Source organism: Oryza brachyantha, chromosome 8 (assembly GCF_000231095.2).
Source record: "Oryza brachyantha chromosome 8, ObraRS2, whole genome shotgun sequence".
Taxonomy (NCBI): domain Eukaryota; kingdom Viridiplantae; phylum Streptophyta; class Magnoliopsida; order Poales; family Poaceae; genus Oryza; species Oryza brachyantha.
The window spans coordinates 12,026,383-12,048,089 of record NC_023170.2 but is presented as its reverse complement, the minus strand read 5'-3'; the positions used below and the strand labels follow the sequence as shown (position 1 = coordinate 12,048,089).

General features: G+C 39.0%; 2 protein-coding genes across 2 annotated transcripts; one reads left to right on the top strand and one right to left on the bottom strand.

Annotated features, from left to right (window-relative positions):
* Positions 1 to 10,050: 10,050 nt before the first annotated feature.
* On the top strand, positions 10,051 to 11,605 carry LOC102706398 (2-oxoglutarate-dependent dioxygenase AOP3-like). Its single transcript, XM_040526857.1, has 3 exons — positions 10,051 to 10,636; positions 10,734 to 11,064; positions 11,153 to 11,605. Exons 1-3 carry the CDS (start codon positions 10,272 to 10,274, stop codon positions 11,411 to 11,413), a joined length of 957 nt encoding a protein of 318 aa, XP_040382791.1. The 5' UTR covers positions 10,051 to 10,271; the 3' UTR covers positions 11,414 to 11,605.
* Positions 11,606 to 16,210: 4,605 nt separating this feature from the next.
* On the bottom strand, positions 16,211 to 19,640 carry LOC102719610 (protein CHAPERONE-LIKE PROTEIN OF POR1, chloroplastic-like). The gene is made up of 5 exons (XM_015840272.2): positions 19,533 to 19,640; positions 19,326 to 19,432; positions 17,372 to 17,754; positions 16,982 to 17,058; positions 16,211 to 16,897 (listed from the first exon to the last, which is right to left on the bottom strand). Exons 1-5 carry the CDS (start codon positions 19,586 to 19,588, stop codon positions 16,747 to 16,749), a joined length of 774 nt encoding a protein of 257 aa, XP_015695758.1. The 5' UTR covers positions 19,589 to 19,640; the 3' UTR covers positions 16,211 to 16,746.
* Between the last annotated feature and the right edge of the window lie 2,067 nt (positions 19,641 to 21,707).

The window sequence follows — 21,707 nt, the reverse complement described above, 5'->3', positions numbered from 1 at the left end:
CAAAAATGTGCATTATGATGATTTGGTTTGGTTATATTCAACGATTGATTTGGTTTTCACATTTGAGCAATAAAAGATCATATGGCATACTGATCAAATGATTTCGTCCATTGACCTTCCTTTTTTCTCGTAAATAGAGGAAGCATATACACACAATTTACATTGAAATGTCAGATGAGAAGGCAAGCCTACCGGTCATGAAGAAATGTGGTGGATATAAAAGAGAGTGCCAGGCCACCTCCTGCCCACAACTTCCAGTCCCAGACTCAATAGCTTTCAAGAGTTCACTAGAATATTTCAACTGAATAAGTGAAAAGATGTTAGTTTACTAACTAATGGAACCAAATACAAAAAAGGGCAAAGGACAAGGAAAATTATACGCTTTATAGTACCTTAGTTTTTCCAACAATGCTCAATCAATATGGTGCCCAAATTTGGTCTCAACCTTATTTACACAGTTGCATCTATTTTCATAAATGTGTAACCCAAAGAGTTCATGCGTTAGGCATATACAACCCAACAATCTAGGCCTGATTACTGTTTGTTGTTCCAAAGTTTCACCCTTCAACTTAAAATGCAAAGGAGCTTGTGACAACTGCAGCATCTGAAGGATTGATTTCACAACTCTAGATGCAGGCTTTCTTCTATCCTGCAATCAAAAACCAGTTTTGTCATAAGCTTTCAGCCTAGGCACAAATAAGACAACACAAGGACCAAATTAGCTACAGAAGCATTTGCAAAATAGGATTTTAATCTAACCAACTTCGAAGAACTACAGATTGAGATGTACAAAAAATGGCTAAAATAGAGTGCCCCAACGGAACTATGTAGATCATTTATGTTAACAATTTATCTAATATAACTGAGTGGACTGTAGACAACATAGCGACGGGATACCATTTGGTTACAAAAGTGAGCTGTTATCTTTTGCTGGGGGCCACAGATTGCAATTAGATAGGTGCGAAACATACCTTTCTATCAACCATACAGCTTGTCAAATCTGTAAGTTTTGTGGAACCACTTGGTCACATGGTTTGCGGTCTTTCTCATGATCCCAAGAATCGAAGATTTCACGCAATTTCTTTCTAGTTTGAAAGTTTGCAGCTGTAAAATCGGGGCATTCACGTGGAATCTTCTAGACAGTATCATGGGATCTCCTTATGTGCCACAAGGACTGCAGATATGCAGAGAAAAATAAGAGAAGAGTAAACTTATAACGAAATATCAAAAGCTGAATGAGGCAAACAAAAGTTATTTGGAGAATCACATCCAAAGGAGCTTGTAGTTCAAGATCATTTGGTGGAGGAACACGTAAAACCATCTCTGGGGGGTTATCACTCAATTTAGCCCGTCAACAATAAATAACATGCATAAAAAAAGTTACAGAAAAAGTGCATCTGAGTTTAGTTTGGGGATAGGAGAACTTTACTGACCCGAAGGCAAGCCTTTGCAATAGGTAAAATGGCTGCAAGATAATCCACTTTGTAGGTTTCCAAAAGGCTTTGCCTCTGGAAATCCACCTCAGCATCAATTAATAGAATTCAAGTTGGACAGAGTCAATCTGCACATGTAGCAAGTAGGATGTAAGCAATAATATGCAAGTTTATAATGCTGTTCATAAAACCGGAGAGCAAACATAATGTAGTAAAAGGGAAGGTGATACCCTAGAAACAAAATAAGGCTTGACGTCTACATCTCAAAGATGGTGCCAGGAAGAAGATAAACATCGCCTTGTATTTGTTCCTGATCCGTCTCGTCCAGTCTCTTGTACAACATGTCCTGCTATCAGCGGTGTCATGTTGAGCAAATTGGGCCGGGGCGGCGGATCTCGGCCGGCGGCGGCAGATCGGGCGACGGTGGTGGAGCTCGGCTCGGGGCGACGGATCTCAGGCCACGGCGGTGGAGCTCGGGCGACGACGATGGAGCTCGTGCAGCGCAGATCGGGCAACGACGGTGGAGCTCGGGCCAGGGCGGTAGAGCTCGCCCAACGGCGGTAGAGATCGGCAGCACGTAACCTCGGCATAGCGGCCGCGGAGCTCAGGGGTAGCGGCGCGTCGGGGGCGGCGGAGCTCGGCGGCAGCCGTGTCCCGGCAGTAGATCTCGGGGGCAGCGCGTCGGGGGCGAGCGACCTCGGCGGCGGCGGCCGCCAGGCGATGTCGGTGGCGACAGGTCGAGGGCGGCGGCGTTGGCGGGCCTCGGTGACTTTCTCCCTCTCTATCTCTCTCCCTTTGTCCAACGCCTCTCTTTCCTTGTCTCTCGCGCCTTTCTCGCCGTGTTCTACATCGCGAGCAAGCTCTGCATCGGGGAGGAGCAAAAAAAAAAGTAAAAGCAGCACCTCTGACAGGCAGGCAGACTACTCTATAGGACACGACAGTATGAGAGGGCAAAAATGGTGAACCCGTAGACATAGCGCACAGCTCACACACAGAGGGAAAGAGAGGAAAGAACCAAATGCATGGAACATGTCTACACAAAAAACCAGAAAAATAGGACGCAGACATGGACACACAAGAGCAGCCAACCAAATAAACTAGGTTTATGGCAGGTAGATAAAAAATAGTGACCACAAGGCCCACATGGCAGGGGGTAAAACGCATGGACCAAGCACATGCAAACGCAGAAGAAAAAGCTGACTAACAGTACAGAGCACTGACTAATAGTGACTAATAGTGCAGAGCATGAAGCAGCAAAAAGCAAGAGGCAAGAAACTAGAACAGCGACTATGAATAGAAAGGAAAGAAAGCAATTGGTGTGAGCCATCGAACATAGCAGCCATAGAGCGGTCCAGCTGACCCCACCGTCGAGCGAGACGGCACACCGTGCACGCAGCGCACACAGCAGCCCAGACAGGCAAGGACCACGCGTCGCAACCGCGAACCGTCAATGCCAGCGAAATCGCTCTGGAGGCCTCAAATCCTTGTGGGCTTTAAGATTTTAAATTAATTAATTATTACTAGTTATTGGAGAGTGTTACCACTTCAAAAGGGTGAATGCTATTCTGACGGAGAGTGTAGAAGATAACCACGGACAAGGGCTTTCCGTAAAGAAGGTTTCGACGCAATAAGCTGTCAGTTTTGGATTGGACAAAGATTAAAAATTCATTTATATATTTACAGTATAATACAAGGATCTGGTGAATATGCTCGGCTCATTGGCCATGACTGTTTGAAGGACATATCACATATCTAAAGTCACTCGAGCAATATGCGTGGCAGTTGAACTAGAGGAACATACATGCATTTCACTGGGCTTGAGCTGAGGCCAGGAAGTTGTGTAGGCGCTAAGACATTACTAACAGATTTTACAATCTCTCTCTTTTTTTTTTAAGGACCTCAAGTGGACTTATTCCTTTTACAATCTCTCTTTTTTTCTTGGGCTCGTAGAGCATCTCCAAGAGATGTCTAAAATTGATCCCTATAACTTAATTTTAGGAATTAGGCTAGAAAATATATCTCCAACATGTTACCAAATTTATTCCTAATATTTACACATGCATAAAATTAGCTTAATTGTATCTTAAATTTAGGGCAAGAATATGTGTTCCTAATACAAGTTATTCATTTTTAGATTTCTGTTGGAGGAGTGTGTAATTTTTATGTCTAATATTTTTTTAGATGAACCCAATATAAATTTTTAGGAAGTAAAATATTAGCATTATCACATCAATAAATTACCGATGATACCATACAAAGTGGTTAATTGATCAATACCTTGGGCATCGTGTACCGGTACCCTACCGGGCCATAGCATCCTCCATCTCAATGAATCCTTTAGTAGGAAGATCCACTGTATTGTTTGATGTAATTTCCTCTCATATTGATATACACCGAAATTAGATCAGGATGATAAATTTTATGCCAATTATATCATATGGATGCCACTCGTACATGTGACATGGCATGTTGGTGATAAGATATTGGGATGGCTAATATGAACCTCAAATCGATATTACATAAGGGTGTTCCGCTCTTGAATGTCTTGCTTTATCAAATCTCCCAATCGATGCCTAATATCTATACTCCTAGGTCTCACTATGTATACTGGAGGCACTAGTAGAGAATTTGGATCGATGGTCACACTAAACACTAATGGTTATATCTATCTTTTTGTGTAGTCTTATGTTCTAACTAGTCTTATGAAAAAAAATAATGTTTTATAGTTATGCATTATATGTATTTATGGGGTGGGCCAAAACAATTCGACACTTTCTGTAAGATGTCACATCAACCAGAAAAATCTACGTGGATCATGTAACGATGACCATATATACAATTTATGTCAGGGGAGGATCCAAAATAAGAAGAAAATAAAATAGGATGTAGGAGTAGTATTATCTAGTGGGCCAAAACAATAAAGAAGGGCGCGTTATTCAATCGAAGATGAAGGCCCAATAGCACATTCCGGCTGGGCCAAAACAACGTTCTCTTCTCTCCCTGTCTTGCCTCTTTCGTGTTTCTTGCTAGCCCGCACGTTAATAATTAGAAAAATAACTACGATAAAAACTGAAAAAAAATAACTACGATGAAAACTCTAAAATCAACATAAAATTAAAGGTTAAAAACTTAAATTTTTGCTTATAAACATAATCAGAGCTTCTTCGGATAACAGAAATTTCAATGAAAACAGTTCAATTCCTCTAAAACTCCTGTAATATTCCTCCAAACCGAAGAGGGCCCCAAACGCGTAATACGATAATGGTAAGTGTAGTTTCCATCTTTATTGGCATGACATGACTGATCATCCATACGTTGGCAGGTAGCCATCAGATGTTTCACTGTTTGTTAACAGAAAATGTCACCCTCGGCAGATAGCCATCGGTTGTTGCCCTTTCATCCATGTGGTTTGTTCCTTCCGCGTTGGTACTTGGCGTTCAACTCCGTTCTAAATATAAATAATTTTACATTATTTTGTATGGTTAAGATTAAGAAAAACAAATATAAACGTCTCAGTAACTAAGGAATGAATAGACGTGGGAATATATATAGAGATAAAATTATAAAAAAAATTGAATAAAGAATAATTGACGAGATAAGTAGTACTGCGAACGGTGCTAAAATAGTTACATTATGTTACAAGATTAAAATTCTAAAAATATTTATAATTTGGGATAAAAGAGTAAGTAATTAAGAAGTGGCATCAAGAATTTATCGTAAATTCGATGGTTTAGTACCCTTGTGGGGGAGATGAGCAGTGACGGGTCTAATGTAGGGGTATCGCTACAACTCTAAGCCCATAAAGACCTCTTAAGCCCCTTGCCAAAATTTTCGGTCATAAGTTAGATAGAAAGAGGCACTAGAGTTCCATCTAAAAATAATTATGGATAATTGCTTATTTGACCCTTATTTAAAAGAAAAAATTACAAATATGTCATTATAATTTTGCAAAACTGAAGATATATCATCCTGACCCACATGTCATTGACTCATGCAGGTCTTATATGCCATTGAGATATCAATGACATATCTCTAACTTTACAAAATTATAATAGCTTATTTAAAACCTTACTACCAATCTGACCCTACTTTTTTTAGATTTGTTCACTTGACCTCGCTTTTTAAAATTGAAGCTTCCGAATGATCCTATTCGGTGAAAAGATAACAGTGCACGGCCTCCTCGCACTGCGACCCGTCCGCCTCCACACGCCACTGTCGACGCTCACCGCAATGCAGCTTTCGTGAGCGTGAGTTTTCTCTTCGAGTGGGTAAGCTATGGATAGGGTTGTATCCGCTAATAATACGGTGGTATTTTTGTCACTTCATCAAGGTACAAATATTATTTCTTTTCCTAAATGGAAACCTAACTACTATGTACGTAGAGCAGGGTCAAATGACAGTTTGATTTTAAAAAAACTGTAATTCTGAAAAGTAGGGTTACATTAGTAGCAAGACATCAAACAAGGGTTAAATGAGCAATTAATTATCCCAACTAATTAAGAAAGAGTAGGTTTAATCCCCCACTGTTATTTTATCTTGGATTTGCCCCTCGAGGTGAGGACCAATAGATATTCGTTTCTCCTACCTGTACATCGATCGATACCAATCAATGGTTACAGAATAATCCCAGAGGTAATTATACAGCAGCAATGAATACACGCACTCACAAACACGAAGTTGAAAGTATAACCAATTTGATCCAGAGGTGTTGGTCGATGTCCTTTGCAACGACCCAAACATAAATGTGTCTAGGCACAACCGACTCACGCTTATTACACGCACCTAACAACAGAGGAACGAGTTGTACATGACCTTTCAAGTGCACGTTCTTATCGATCCACGTGCGACGAGAAACTATCCCTGGTCATCTCTAACGCAACAGTAACAGAGAGAGGCCAACTCGTCTCTGGGTAATTAACAAGATCTATAAACAAACAGACCGAAGGATGATCTCCTCAGGTTGTCATTTGATCAAAATAACAGCGAGAAGATCACCCTTCGGTCTCTTTGTTGAGCACGTGAGGATCAAATAATTAGGTTTATCGAGAGTGGTTTGATAAAATGACAACTACCTACTTTGACCCTTGAAAAAAAGACGACTACCTACTTAATTTGCATTAACACCGACGCTCTGCTGCGATGACAAAGGTGACCCTGACGGGCTATGTACCGTTCAACATGTCATTAAGAATTCCGCATAATATTTATGTGGGCATGCATATGCTAAGGTTAAGATTGTGGTCAAGCTCCAACAGGAGCAACCATTCATATATGGCTTCAGCAAGGTTGTAGTTAAAAAAAGTGCTAATCTACCATGTTCATATTAATTTTGGTTCCCAATATACCGCTTAAGGGAGTGATTGTTTGAATTTTTTTTAAAACGGCATATTTAGAAATAAACAATAATTTACGAATAAAAATTTTATGCACATATTTTTAGCGGTCTGAAAGTCAAGACTGAAATAAACTTTGGTGAATTTTTTTCCAAAATCAAGTATAATTTAAACTTAAAGTTAAACTTTAGTTTATAAATATAAGGAGAAGCGAAAATACGAGAGTATAACAATTAACGGCGCGAATACTCGTTAGTCTTGGAGGTACTTGAGGTACCTTCCAAGCACCGAAAAAACGAGAAGAGGGCATTACTACTTTCTTTAGGAAATAAACATAAACTTTATAAGAACTTCCCTTATATTTTAATAAAGGTTAACATTTTAATATACCATTGATCATTCATCTTATAAAAAGTATATGAAAATACAAGTTTTAATTAAAATATATTTGGTAATGTATCAAATGTCTTATCATAATAAAATAAATGATAATTACATAATATGTGCCCATAAAATACGAAGGAAGTATAATATTAGCTCGTACCGTGGCAACGGCAAGTGTTGAAAAAGTTAAGAAAGAGTATGGACAATGGTCACAATAATCAATTCTTAATTCTTAATGACTGTTTGGTCATAATAAGAGAGATATTTTCTTGACTGTCATCTAAACATGATATAATTACTAGCTAGGCCTAGCTATTTTTTCCACCTTGTACGTATAATTTATCTTTTATATTACGATTTACCCTAACTAGAGGAAAACATACATGCTGAGATGACACGGAAGATACAGGTATATGGTCTGGAGAACGTCACATTCATATCAGCAATAAAACCCATTCATAGATGAGAGTAGTGTTGGACCGAAAACTTATAGCTCGCTACTCGTGTCGAAAAATTAATCCAACTACAATATTTATTGTCGTTGGTTTAACCGATGCTTTCAGCGTATTCAATGGTAAAACTCATTATAGACTTTATCTCAAGTTACATCAGCAGAAAAAATTCCTTATATAATAAAAGGACAATCTGTCAAGCTAAATCTTCATAATTACAGTCTACTTAATTTTCTGTTCGTATTCCATCTGGTCAACACCTCTGATTAGAGTCAGCACACGTACAAATCAGTTGTTCTAGTTATCTCCTCATTTTATGTGACAAGAGTCAATGTTTTGCTAACTCCATGCAAAATAACCACTTTTCTCTCTCCTATCTTCTCTTCCATGTCAGCGAGAATACAACGATAGAGACAGCAATAAGAGCTCTTTATACGTGGCCTAAGAGATGTGTGACATTACAGCAAGAGGAAAGATAAAAGTGTTTTTTTATTCAGGTTCGGACTCTTTAATATTAGGTAATAAATCATGAACCCTCATTTTTCGATTCTGCTTATGCTTATAATCCAAAATTTGAATTTTTAACCTTAAATTTAGAGTTAATTTTAAGATTTTTTATCCTATTTTTTTTCTATCTTTGGATTTTAGATCGCTAAGAATATATATATATATATATAAGCTTTATTTACGAATTATTTTTTGTTTGCAAGTGTCGTCTGAATTTTTTTATGAAAAGCAAACAATTACCCTCATAAGCTTTTTTTATGTGTTTGATGAAAGTCACTCAAAATATGAGATAGGAGAAATCTGCTCTTATCTTATCCAACTACAAAGCAAAAGGTCTAGGCGGCGAGATTGAAGTCACCAGCTAGCAGCGAAGCGACTAATTGAATCTTAACTCTATGTGGCTTGTGTCTGTCTTAAGGTTCGAGCTCTCTATGCTGAAAGACATTTGTATTTGTATTTATATGAACAACTACCGCGACATTTATAGATTATAAGTAGGGTTCAAAGAAGTCTATAGACAGTCTGGTTGGGTAGGTTATATGTCCCACTCAGATCGAACTATCCGTTTTTTCTTGTTCGATTACGGTTTTCTTAAAGATATGTTATTTCAAGAATACAAGATATATCGTATCTATAATATTAACATTAGCAAAATCCCACTGTGTGGAAGTGTAAGAGCATCCACGGTACAATGACTAGGATGATTTGTATAGTATTAAATTAGTTGTCACATAAGATAAAAAATGATATGTCAAGTGAGTTAATAGAAAAAAGAGAAGAAAATCGTGTCTTAACTGATTAACTGAGACATGGTTTCTACCCAACACCCAGGGCCATCTCCAGAAATTAGGGGCTCCGGTTCACAATGCTAATTGAGGCCCTTTAATGAATGTCAAGTGAAACTAATTTTAGTCATCAAATAGATAACTTAAATATATTCTTCAATACAAATATACAATATGCAAAAATATAACAAACATTAGTTGTTGTTGTCGGCGACGAAGTTGTCACCTGGATGCTCCGTTCGTGTTGTTGGCCTATTGTTGTTGTCGGCGACGACGCAAGAACGATACGAGAGGACGCGATGATACGAGATGAATACGAGAGGTCATAATGATGCGACTCGAAGCTTGCTGCATGTGACAATACTATCATTTCCACTTTCAACTGACACTTGGTATTGGGTTGAGGAATGCAAGGTGGGGGGCCCATGAATTTTACGGCCCTATTTGGTCGCCCACCTCGCACTTGCTTGTCAATGACCCTGATAACACCCAAGACATGATGAGAGATAAATTATACTAAATTCACATATAACTTAGTAGTGTTTGTATTATAAGCAGTGGCGTAGCCAGGGGTGGTCCGGGTGGGTCCGTGACCACCCCCGGATTTCACTAATCGATTAATCATTATATATTGCAGTATTTCACTAATCGCTAAGCCATGTTCGAATCAAAAAGCCAAGTTTAGACAAACCATATTTTCTAAATTTACTTGGTGACCATGACTCATTTTCCTGTAAATGCTTATAGCGTTCCTTTCCTTTGTTCATTTCTTAGCAAATACACATGTACATTTATTCCAACAGCCAGAAATTTGCAATTCTACATATTAATTAAACAAACGGAATTGTTGCATCCTGCGGATTTCTCCAGTCTTCATGCATGTTAAAAATTATGCACTTTTTATATTGTCATCATTTGAAGAAGTAATATTTATAGTCGATGGATACCTATTTATTTAGTACATTTTGGTTATAGAACTATATATATGCAACTATAAGACAAGTAAGTCAGGCACCCCTTGTTTTGCTTTAGCTCCGTGGCTGCCTAAGGATGCGGGTTAGGAGTCTCATGTTTTGTATGTGATACAACTTATGTGGCAGGACTACTTAAAGAAAAAATTTCTAGCTATGCCATTGATTATAAGAGTGATGTTTAGTACTGCTCGAAGGGTATAGAAAGTATCAATAGTCTCTTCCATAAGAATTGCTCTAACCCAAGGAGCAAGGGTTGGCAACTAGTCCCTTTACACTGTATTTAATAAAATCCAACACTATTGTAGATGCAAAGCGATGAACAAATTTGGCACACATCACAGAGGAGGAAAGCCACGACGCTCCGACGAAGGCGACGAGCAGCAGACAAGCTAGCGAGCAGCCCATGGCGACGGCGATGGCGATCCCCAAGGTGGACCTGCGCGGTATCGAGCCCGGGACGCCCGGGTGGGAGGAGGCCCGGGCGGCGGTGGTCGCGTCCATGGTGGCGCACGGCTGCGTCGTGGTCGCGCACGGCGCGCTCGGGCCGGAGCTCCGGGAGGCGCTGTTCCGCCGCGCCATGCCGGAGCTGTTCGCGCTCCCGGCGGAGGCGAAGCAGCGGAACGTCTCCAGGGTTGGCCCCTTCCGGGGTTACATCACCAACACCCCCGGCATGAACTGGGAGAGCATCCGCGTCACCGACCCCGCCGACGCCTCCCGCGTCCGCGAGTTCGCCGACCTCCTCTGGCCGGACGGCAACGCCGCCTTCTGGTAAGAGCGTCACCGCCACGACGTCTCTCTCACTCTTTTTTTTTCCTCTTTTTTGGGTTCTCATGGCGGGGGTGTTCGTCCTCGTCCTCGCCGTCAGTGAGACGATGGTGTCGGTGGGCAAGAAGATGACGGAGCTCGGTTGGACGCTGGAGAGGATGATCCTGGAGGGCCTCGGCGTCCCGGAGGGCCGCATCGCCTCGCATCTCGCCATGCACGAGGACGGCCTCCGCCTGTCCCGCTACGGCCCGCCGCCGGACGCGTCCACGGCCGTGTCCATGCCGGTGCACCGCGACGACACCGTGACCACCATCGTCGTGCAGCACGAGGTGGAGGGCCTCGAGGTGCAGCTGCCCGGCGACGGCACCTCATGGTACACGGTGCCCCCCGAGCCCGACACCGCCACCTTCATCGCCGGCGAGCTGTTCACGGTACGTGTAGCGTAGTACGTATACACCCTCGCCGCATGCTCGTCGCGCCGGCCGGCGACATGATCGAAGCTGCAAGTGACATACACAGGTGGTGACGAACGGGAGGGTGCCGGCGTGCGTGCACCGCGTGAGGACGCCGAGCAGCCGCGAGCGCCTGGCGGTGCTGTTTGCCAGCCGGTGCAAGGAGGGCACCGTGGTGAGCGCCATGGAGGAGCTCGTCGACGGCGAGCACCCGCTGGCGTACAAGCCCTGCAAGGAAGAGGATTACATCGCGTTCCGCCACTCGGAGGAAGGCCACAAATTCAGCCACCCGCTCGAGGCCTTCTGCGGGGTGGAGGCTGCACAATGAATCCCTCGAATTATTATGACGCTTAAATAATCAAGAGTAAATTACACTTTATATTATTGGGTAAATAAATGGATCATGTTTTACTTTGCACCAAGTTAAACACGTGTGCTTTTCAATTTGCAACCGTTTGTATTCAAATAAATTTCACTCAACAACATAATACATCATTAATAAAATTTCATACAAATATAATATGTAAATATGGTCTAAATTCAAATAGTTTCATGAGTGTTATCTATATTTTGTAAGATTTTCCTTCAATTACATGGTGAAATCTACTGTAGATGAAACTCATTTTTCTTTAAGCGAAAGAATGTGCTAAACGGTTCGAGTGTCTCTGTCAATGTGATGTGTGGTTATGTAAACCTTACCTTTGTTTTACGTGAGAAAAAATGTGACTTTTCTCGAAGGTTTTAAGTATAAGAAAATAGAGATATAATACAGTCGAACGGGGGATTCACGCGATACATAAATATAGTTAAGTTATCATGGATAATTTATTATCCACAAATGTGTTGCCTACTGCCATTAAAAATAACTAGATGGATACTTCCCGCAGCAGCGCGGGATAACTGTATAGTAATATAGTAGATATAAATTCTAAAATATTTTCTTACCTACTATACGATTTTTTTACGTGTTTATATATTTTTTTGCATTTATCAATTATTTATAGGTTATAAATGGTTGGGTTGCATGGTGTGTCTTTTGAGGGAAGAGATATAATTTACACTCTTGATGAATCATCCAAAGACTAAAAATAATTGAGGTGATGTGAAGAGATGCAATTTGTACTCTTGATGTATCATCCTAAAACTAAAAACAATTGAGATGATGTAGCTTAATTTACACCCTTGATATATAATTCTAAGACTAAAAACAATTGAGATGATATGGTTTAATTTACACTATTGATGTATCATCATAAAGCTAAAAACAATTGAGGTTATGTCGTTTCATGAGAGAAGAGAGAATTACATTAACTTTATTGAATATAGGGATTAGTCGTAAATAATAAGTATTCGTTTCAAGCGTAGGACTCGAAACTTTTTTAATAAAACAAATATGTATCCACTCCGTTCTAAAATATAATAGTATTTTTAGAATTTAAAATTCTTCTAACAATTTAAAGTAATTCTATAACCGTTGACAACCATGGTCCTAGTTAAACCCATCACTTTTCCGATTTCAGTTTCTTCTCATCTGCTATATGTTTCATATGTTATAACACGTTTGGGATATAGCTAGATTTATCTTTTGATTAATGTGTGTGTATACACACACGTACATATGTGTAAATTTATCATCATCCATATGAATTTAGAAAATATTAGAAAGTCTTGCATTGTGAAATTGTGAAACTGAGATAGTACTTTTAACCGCCTCTATTTCTAATCATCACTGGTTTAATATGAGCACTAAAATAATTTTTGTTAACATCGTGTTTACTAAAAAAATAAAATGCTTTATTTTGGCACATAAGGAATAACAACAATTCTTTTTTTATTTTACAGGAATACACAAACAAATAGGGAGAATCAACATCAGGCCTTGTTTCAACAATCCTCCACGATCAAAGTCGATTCAAGAAAATGCTAGGCCTTAATAAATTACTCTTCTTTTCAAGGAAAGGGAGAGAGAAGTTAAAAGAATTGATCACTACGATCTACTCCTTATGATCGATAACTTATATCGTTTTGGATAAGAGTGGTGGCCAAAGTTATAAGGTACTTTTTAATAAATTTTAAAATATTTAGTTAAAAACACTAAGAACTACACACACATATATATATACACACACACATATATACAGAGAGATATGAGTATTAAAAAATATTTTTAAAAAGCAAATATTTATTTATTTATTTATATTAGTAGACAATCATAGTCAAAAATATTAATTTAAAAATCATGCAGTTATCCAAAATGATATGAATTATAAAAGTAGAGGTAGAATTAACCAGTAATATTGAATTGATTTTTTAAGAAATAGAAATTACCTACTCAACAAAGAGCATATTACCCAGAAAATGCCTAATCAAGTTACAAATTTAAAAATAATCAATTTTATTTTTTAGAAAAAAATTATTTAGAAAGTTTTTATAAAATTTAGAGCATTTAGCGGCTTAAAAGACATGCTGTTTTTTCAGGAAAAATATCCCCATGTTTTTACAGGTGTGGAAAATTTACGAAATCTCATATAGTTGTGTACAGAGAGAGAGGACAAGGAACTATTTGGTAATGTGAAAAATTCAGCACGAGAGGGGATAGAGAAAATAAAATATGTTTATTCATCATGGATCCCACTTTGGAAAATTACACACACAAAAAAAAAATCTAAGCCCAATTAGGAGGTATTTTTTCTCATCAGGTTTCGATATTTTTGGACTATCTAATTTCTTAAAGCTTAAATGATTGATTTAATTATTACAAATCCATTTTTTTTATAAAAGTCAGATAAGGATCTTTTATAGAGAGAATTGTTGTATGAGTACAATCGTTTTAGAAGTTTGGGGAAAAAAATCTAAAATACACTATTGGAAAAGGAATAAATGGTTGGCCGTTGCCCGTTGATACTCTAAACTAAGCTGGTGTTTTATGGACGAATGGATGACTTCTTTGAAAGAAATGGTAATAATGTATTTTGAGCAATTATAAGGGACAAAACCTATACAGTACATCATTTATTATGAAAACGAAAGGATCAATTGATCGTACACCTTATGATCGTACACCTTCTGCTGAGGACCGAGCGGTGCTCGGTTGGTTAGCCGCGCGGGGGCGCGAGCGAACCCACGCAAGTTTGATCTCTTGGATCGCAACTCGGGCGTCTTACTCGGGGATTTTTCTCCTTATATACGTGCGTATCCCAAAATTCTAAGGTAGAGACCGCATGCGTGTGTTGTGACATGTGTTTGTGTGCGTCTCGAGTTGTACTCTTCCAAAAAAACTGCTAGTCTGTTAATAATGTCATCGGTGCCGATTTGTTGACTCATCAACAGCAAGATGCACGGTCTTTTAGGATGCAAAAATTAAATAAAATAACTATGGTTGATTGAGAAGATATATAATGGTTCGAAAAATTATGAGAATGTTAGTTGATACGAGTGAAACGGTGAAACCTCTTGAATTTGGACAGTTCTTCACCAAGTTCTATTCGAGTCTTATAAATTTCATTAAACATATATAAGTATGATGATTTTAAGTGAAAATTTATTTCAATATGACCTTGTGCAAAGTGAAATTACGTGCTAAACCTGGTATGAGTAACCCTTGTTTCATTTTACCAGTGTGAAGTGCTATTTGCTCCAAATTATATGACATCAAAAGGTATGGAGAAAATTATCTCACAAATTTGCTTCCACTAAATATCGCCCGATGGCCAAGGCTACCTTCAATCCATATTAGATTCATTCCTGCGATTCAAGGTTCATTTTTTTTTGTCTTTTTAAGGAAAAAACAAACGATATATCTATGGACAAAAAATAATTTTTAATAAAACTTTTATTTGTGTGTTTTTAGTTATCTAAAAGCAAAGGCTAAAAAATAAACTACGATAAAAAAACTCCAAATCAACTCCAAATTTAAAGTTGAAAATTTAATTTTTGGCTTGTAAGCATTACCAGAAGCAAAAAGATGAGAGTGTAAAGTAGAAAAATAATGACCTAAATGTCTCGCTGAATGAGAGTTGATTGAGAGTGGGAGAATGGGTGAGGATAAGGTTAAGAGAAATTTGGATAAGCAGTGATTAGACCAAAAAGTACCCTCTCCGTTTTAAAATATAACACTTCTATGTTGTTTAATAAATACTGAAGTAAGGTCAAACACTTTTCTTTTATTTATTTCAATGGTCAACCTTTGAATTTTAAAGTGGGTAGATTCTCTTTTAAGCACACGATTGACTAGAAAATCATTGAAATAACAAGAACCGTAGACATACTTATATGGTAAGCATAATTTGATTCCTATAAATATTTATATTTTAGAACGAATATTAGTAATACTTTATAGGGGACAAACTTTGAATACCGGAATGACACTGAGATTAAGGTTCACAGAGCTGATCAGTTTCAGTGGTTTTTCGGCTTTTCGACGTGGTCCAAAATCAACTTTTGATTGAAAATTTGAATAGTTTTTGACCAATTCAAATGTCAAGCAGTAAATTTGATGAAAACTCAATCTGAATATATCTATTTAAAGATTTCACATCCTTTAATATTTTATCATCCTATATATCTTTGACATATATATCTTAAGCTTAAACTTCCCTATCATAGACACAAGTGGTCAATCATTAAACATCAGTACTGTAGCACTGATATAGCAGTGACAAAAGGACAGGTGCTGCTATCCTCAATAGTTGCTGTCTAATTTTTTTTAATAACTGGACAGTATCCGACCTTTGCTTACAATGAGCTACAACCACGTACATCAACCAATTAAAACGATCATGAGGATTTAAAGCTTAATAACACCAATACAAAGGATAGATACAATTATTCAAGTCTATTAGAAAAATCTCCGCCCTGAGTTAGCGAAAACCTGTAGGACCATTGTCTCCAAAATTCGAACATGCAATTTTTATTTATTACACCCATCTTTTCGCTTTTATTTAGACTTAATAAGCTAAAATTTAAATTTTTAACTTTAAATTTAGAGTTAATTTTAGAATTTTTTTACTGAAGTTTATTTTCCAGCTAAGTCTTTTAGACCGCTAAAAACACATTATAAATTTTCTATTCATAAATTATTTTCGTTTACAAATATGTCGTTTATTTCGATCACCCCTATGTCTTCATCCTCAAAAGTTGCTGTCCAATGGACTGTGCAAAAACAGCGGATCGTTTTCCAACACCAGCTAACTGAAACTCTGGATGTAGCTTGTCATTCAGATCCACACGAAATTCGTTGAGATCCATTTCTTGTTTAAAATAACCATCCCGGTTAGGCAAATGTTACATCCTTGCAAGTTGCAACTCAATCAAGGCGTATTTGAAATGGAACATATGAAATTGCCAAAATAAAATAAAAGGTCTCATAAACCAAGTTGAGTCCGATAGATCTTCAAGTTATGTAAGGCCTCAATATCAATATTCTCTAAACGTGATTTTTTTAAAAAAAAAAGAAAAAAAATAAATTTCTATGCTGTATGTTTTCACCGAGGCAGCAGTTTTCACTTACATATTTTTCCTACAGGGACGCATCCTAAAAGACAAGGTGAATAAAGGCTGCTACGAATTCCAGACTATGGAATGGTCAAAAAGAGCATCGATTTGATTGGGAACTATAACTCTAACACCACCACCCCTGTTGCCAGGCTGTTGACAGAAATTTCACTTGAGGAAAGTGCAACCCAAGAACAAGAAAACGTAAGCCACCAGTGAAGAAAGGAGCTCAATGGACCAAGTATGCGGGACAGCAGATGCTGGAACCATTGGGGCAAGCAGAGATCCCATAATCCAGCCACCCACAAAAACTCCAAACCTGGAAGAACAAAGGAGTAAACATCCTACATCCTGCATGTGGTTGAAAATTATTAGCATATTTGTTATGGTAATGCTTACTAACCCTGTCGCAGACGCCCTGGAAAGATTCTTCATCTTCTCGTTGAGAAAGTATATACACGAGACGATTGATAGTGCAAGCTGAAAAACCAATCCATCAATAACTTGAAGTTTGTCAACGCTGTGATAGATTTTTTTTTATTCAAGAAGTGGGTTCTGTTTGATGATTCCAACTCTCAAACCAAATGGAAAAAATGTATTCAGGTCAATGACTCTAAAGAAGCCTTGTTTTTTTAGAATAATTATGGACGGTATAAGTTGGAGCTAGCCTTCACGAAATTATCGAAACACATAATTTTCCATGGAAACTTATGAATGCAATTGGACAGTCTTAGCTCTATCAAATTCAATACTTGAGACTGGGTTGTTCTAATTGTTAGGAATTCGAGCATACCTGGAAAGTTGGACCGGTCTCAGCGGAGGTTACAATGCTCCACCCAGCAATAAAAGCAAAAAGAGCGAGCCTTCTTGAAATAATCTCTGCGGATGGCACCTCAAAGAATACAAGCATTGCCTTAAACCATGAAGGGGATTCCTCGACTTGCTTTTTTATCTTGCTTTTTAGATTAATCTTGGATTTCTTACGGTGTGAGTAGCTTTTCATTATTATTTTTTCATAAGCGCCTTCAATTGCCTCTTCGGTCTCTTCATGCCCAGCATATTGCTTAAGAAGAAAATTTCTTGCACTCCTGATCTCTTCTTCAGATGCATCATGATCAACACCAAGAATTTTGTAGGGATCCCATGCTTGCTGCCTTGAGAACAATGGGGCGTGCTCTGCAGATAGAACACAAAATTGGCTCAATTGCACCTATATCGCTGACAACGAAATAGCCACCAGCACATCAATACGGTACTTCACATTGAAGACTGGCACCGTTCATTTCTGGATGGATGGATGGATGTTTCCTCATTTTCCATTGGCACGCTTTTCAAACTATTAAACAGTGTATTTTTTGCCAAAAAAACTCTGTAGAAGTTTCTTAAAAATATAATAAATCCATTTTTAGGTTTGTATTAGAAAATAATTAATTATGCGCCAATGGCCCAACTCATTTCGTGTGCCATGAAAAATCCATACAAACCTCCACTAAAGAACGGTGCCATAGTCTCCTAGACTCTAAAGAAACAATATAATATATAACAAACATAAGAGCAGAGGAGGAAAAGTCCGTGAAAAATTACAAGGCTATATTTCTGGCTGTTACGTTGCAATGTTGATGTTAAAATATTGGTAATGGCCATGGTTATGATATACTCAGATAATGCAGTGGAACCTACTGCAATGTGATGGGAAACACACACTGGACCGATTCTTACAGTGATACATAGCACACAATAGAACGTTCATCATACCAATCTTCATGGAAACATTTATATTGCTCACAGGTGCATTTGAACACAAAGAAACAGAAAGATTTGTGGATAGAGCAGTCAACAATCATCTTCCTCCAGTTGGAAGCTACTTCTAAAGGCACTCACTTTCATATGCACAGAGTGAAAAGGCCTCTTTAATCAGGCTAGAGTCTACAAGCTTCACTCTGGCCCTCCATGAGGGTTTGAACATCTTGGAGATGGAAAAGCATATAGATTCTAATATTCAAACTCTGGTTTTATAAAACCTAAGGAATGCCCAACAAAATATTAAGTTCTTCAGAGCCTTAATGAACAAAGCTAGTAATTCCAAGCCTCCCAAAGTGAAGGTCATGCTTTATTTACACTTAGAACCCACATGGGTCAATGTAAGAAGAATAACAATGTCAGGAAAATTAGCTGTGATCAGTTGATTGGTAGCAGATACATATTTTTATTTTTTATCAAGCACAATTTTAGGCAAAATTGGCTTGGATAATGCTGATTTCGTGACAATCCAGGTTCAATGTGTTGATCTCGCACAAGACACTGTTCCATGGAAACTCGTAAAATGAGCCAAAAAAAAGTTGAATCGGCAACCTGCTAGTCCTATAAATTCCTCATAGCAAAGAAGATTCAGTCATTACTAAACAGATTGCCCCATTAAAATCACCACAACCTTCCTCACTTTGTGAACTGTGAAGTGGGACAATATTGTTTTAAGGTGTGGTAATCAGGCAAAACCGAATCATGCCTACCGATATGGTGATCTAACCATTCCTCGACTCATCGCATTAAAATACCAAAAGCCCCATAGGATTTTCGCCATTCACCATAAACTAACCAAAGGTGCAAAAACTTCTGAAGTGGGCAAGGTGCCATCAGATCAGACAGACGACCAGGGCCAGGCTAGGACAGTACGATTTTTGATTTCACGCTTGCGCAAAGCAACTACGGCCACCAAGAGGAGCTAGGATTTGTCTCTCCGCCCTTACCATCACCGTGGCCACCGCCGGCGGCGCCGACCGAGAGGCTCGCGGAGCAACGCGAGAGCCGCAGCCGCCCCCCGGCCGTCACGCTAGCCTCCGCCCACGCCCACCCCCTGCGAGATCCACCAAACAACCACACGCCATAATCAGCACGGGAAGCAAACGCGCGATAGGGAAGAAGAGCGGGATACCGAAGCGGACGCGCGAACGTACAGCTGGTGGCGCGGGCCCGGCCGGAGCGGGCGGGCGAGGAAGGCCGCCTGCTGCATCGCCGCCGCCGCCGCCGCCGCCGCCGGAAGAGAGGGGAAGCGGGGAGGAAAAGAGGAAACTGGATGGATAGAGCTGCAGGAAGAAGACGACGACGTCGTCAAGACGAGTACGAGACGGCCGGCGAGGCGAGCGGGCCGCCGGCGGCGAGGTTGGTGGGCTTTTTGGGCCAGGCCCATTTCTTTGGTCCTTGTTTGAGTGGGCCCCCACGCGAATGGGCCTACATCGAGGCCGATGAAAACGAGGCCCCGGCTGAGATAGGATGAGGCCCAGAGGTGCTACAGCCTACGGCCCTACTGCACCCTCGTCTTTTCACTAGATTTAAATTTTTAATTTTAGGTTGATTTTAGGGTTTTTTATTTTAGTTTATTTTTCTGTCTTTATTTTTAGATTGCTATAAACATATATATAAAAGTTTTATTTATAAATTATTTTTCGTTTATGAATACGTCGTTTCGTTTTTTTATGAAAAAGCCAAAAGATAGCCTCACTACAAGTTAATCGGCCTCATCGTTCTGCTTTTAATAACTATAATCAAAACTGCTTATTAATAATTATAAAATAATTTGTGTGTAAAATTTTTATATATGTATTTTTGGTTATGTAAAAGCAAAGATGAAAATGATGGATGCAAGCAAACATGTAAATCAGCATCGCTATGTATACGATGATTTTTGTATGATGTTTTATACGATGAAATGTTTCTTTTTCTAATTAGGATTTAGTGCCCATGAACGTCGTTATGTTTCTCTCCTGCTCTCCGTACCGTTGCGTTTGATCGTACCAAAGATCGAAGCAAATGATCTCCGTACCGTTGCGTTTGATCATACCAAAGATCGAAACAAATGATCGTATGTGTAGTATTTTTCGATGTAATACCCTAAACTTACACCAGACCAAAAAAACATAAAATAGTTATCATGAACGACTAACATGAAATGAAAATCCCAAGCACAAAACTATACTAGGCAGGTGTACGAATAAAAAACTTGCTTAATTGCCTTTGACTTTTAAGCAGTGAACTAAACTAAGTACTTGACCACAATTTGCGTTTCACTTCAGCCACCACGCTGAAGTTTACATAATGCTTGGCTTCATTGAATTCTTCACATGAGATAAAACAGATGAGCATTGACTTCTTATCTATGGCCCATAAAGTTCAGCAATCTCTGAATTTTCTCGTGCGTGGTTCATCCATCCATCACACACCTTCACATGTTTTCCTATCCATGATTTTCCTTTCACTTTCTCAAATCTCAATGCTCATCCACGTACTTCAAATCCGGGTTGACAATATGGCCATGCTACAAATTAGATTTTCTTTTTTTAAGCCAGGCAACGACTGAACATCTGAATTCTGGAATGATTGTTCTGGATTCAGTTCAGATTTCAGAGTACTGTCCTTCCAATGAACTTACCTCCATCCTTGATGCCCTTTCATCATTGTGCCATACCAGATCGGCCTCCCCCAACACAAACTAATCAACAGACTTTAAAATATACGTACTTTGATGTGATAAAATGTTCAAAGTGCACATATGGCCTTGCTAACCGAATCTGATCTATTCGGAAGTTCCATAGACCCCCTCGCAACTTACATAAATTCCAACACAAGTTTAAAAGGATAACAAAAGATACACGTCAAATATATTTCCGAGCACCAGATTCATTTTTAGAATTCATTTGTGCACCCCTCTTTATAGTATGACATTCCTAGTTGACTCAAACTCAAAATAAATACACACGCCAACACGAATATACCAATTTTCTTCTCTTTGCAACGTGGGCCGGCGCAACAACAAATTCTTTCATGAGGACTAGATATACCTTTACATTCTCACACAACTCATTAATCCTCATTATTTGGTTATCATTAATCACCAAAACAAATTAGGGGTCTAGATACACTTTCAGTCACCAGATCCATCACCACCACTTGGGCCTAGGGCATGATGCGAATCATTGGATGCCATTATCGTTCGTACTTGGGCATTAGCAGACTTTGGTACTTCTCGACGCAGCGGTGGTGGTAAACGTGCCACAAGGGTTGATGATTCGGCATGAGGAGGGGGGAGGGTTTGGGAGGACAAAGGTTAGAGAAGCCAGCCACTCCATCTTGAG

Coding starts and splice junctions, on each gene's coding strand:
- LOC102706398 (XM_040526857.1), top strand. CDS start 10,272: ATGGCGACGGCGATGGCGATCCCCAAGGTGGACCTGCGCGGTATCGAG. Junction 10,637..10,733: donor GACGGCAACGCCGCCTTCTG/GTAAGAGCGTCA, acceptor CCTCGCCGTCAG/TGAGACGATGGTGTCGGTGG. Junction 11,065..11,152: donor TCGCCGGCGAGCTGTTCACG/GTACGTGTAGCG, acceptor TGACATACACAG/GTGGTGACGAACGGGAGGGT.
- LOC102719610 (XM_015840272.2), bottom strand. CDS start 19,588: ATGCAGCAGGCGGCCTTCCTCGCCCGCCCGCTCCGGCCGGGCCCGCGC. Junction 19,433..19,532: donor CCGGGCCCGCGCCACCAGCT/GTACGTTCGCGC, acceptor TGGATCTCGCAG/GGGGTGGGCGTGGGCGGAGG. Junction 17,755..19,325: donor CGGCGGTGGCCACGGTGATG/GTAAGGGCGGAG, acceptor TTCTATCTGCAG/AGCACGCCCCATTGTTCTCA.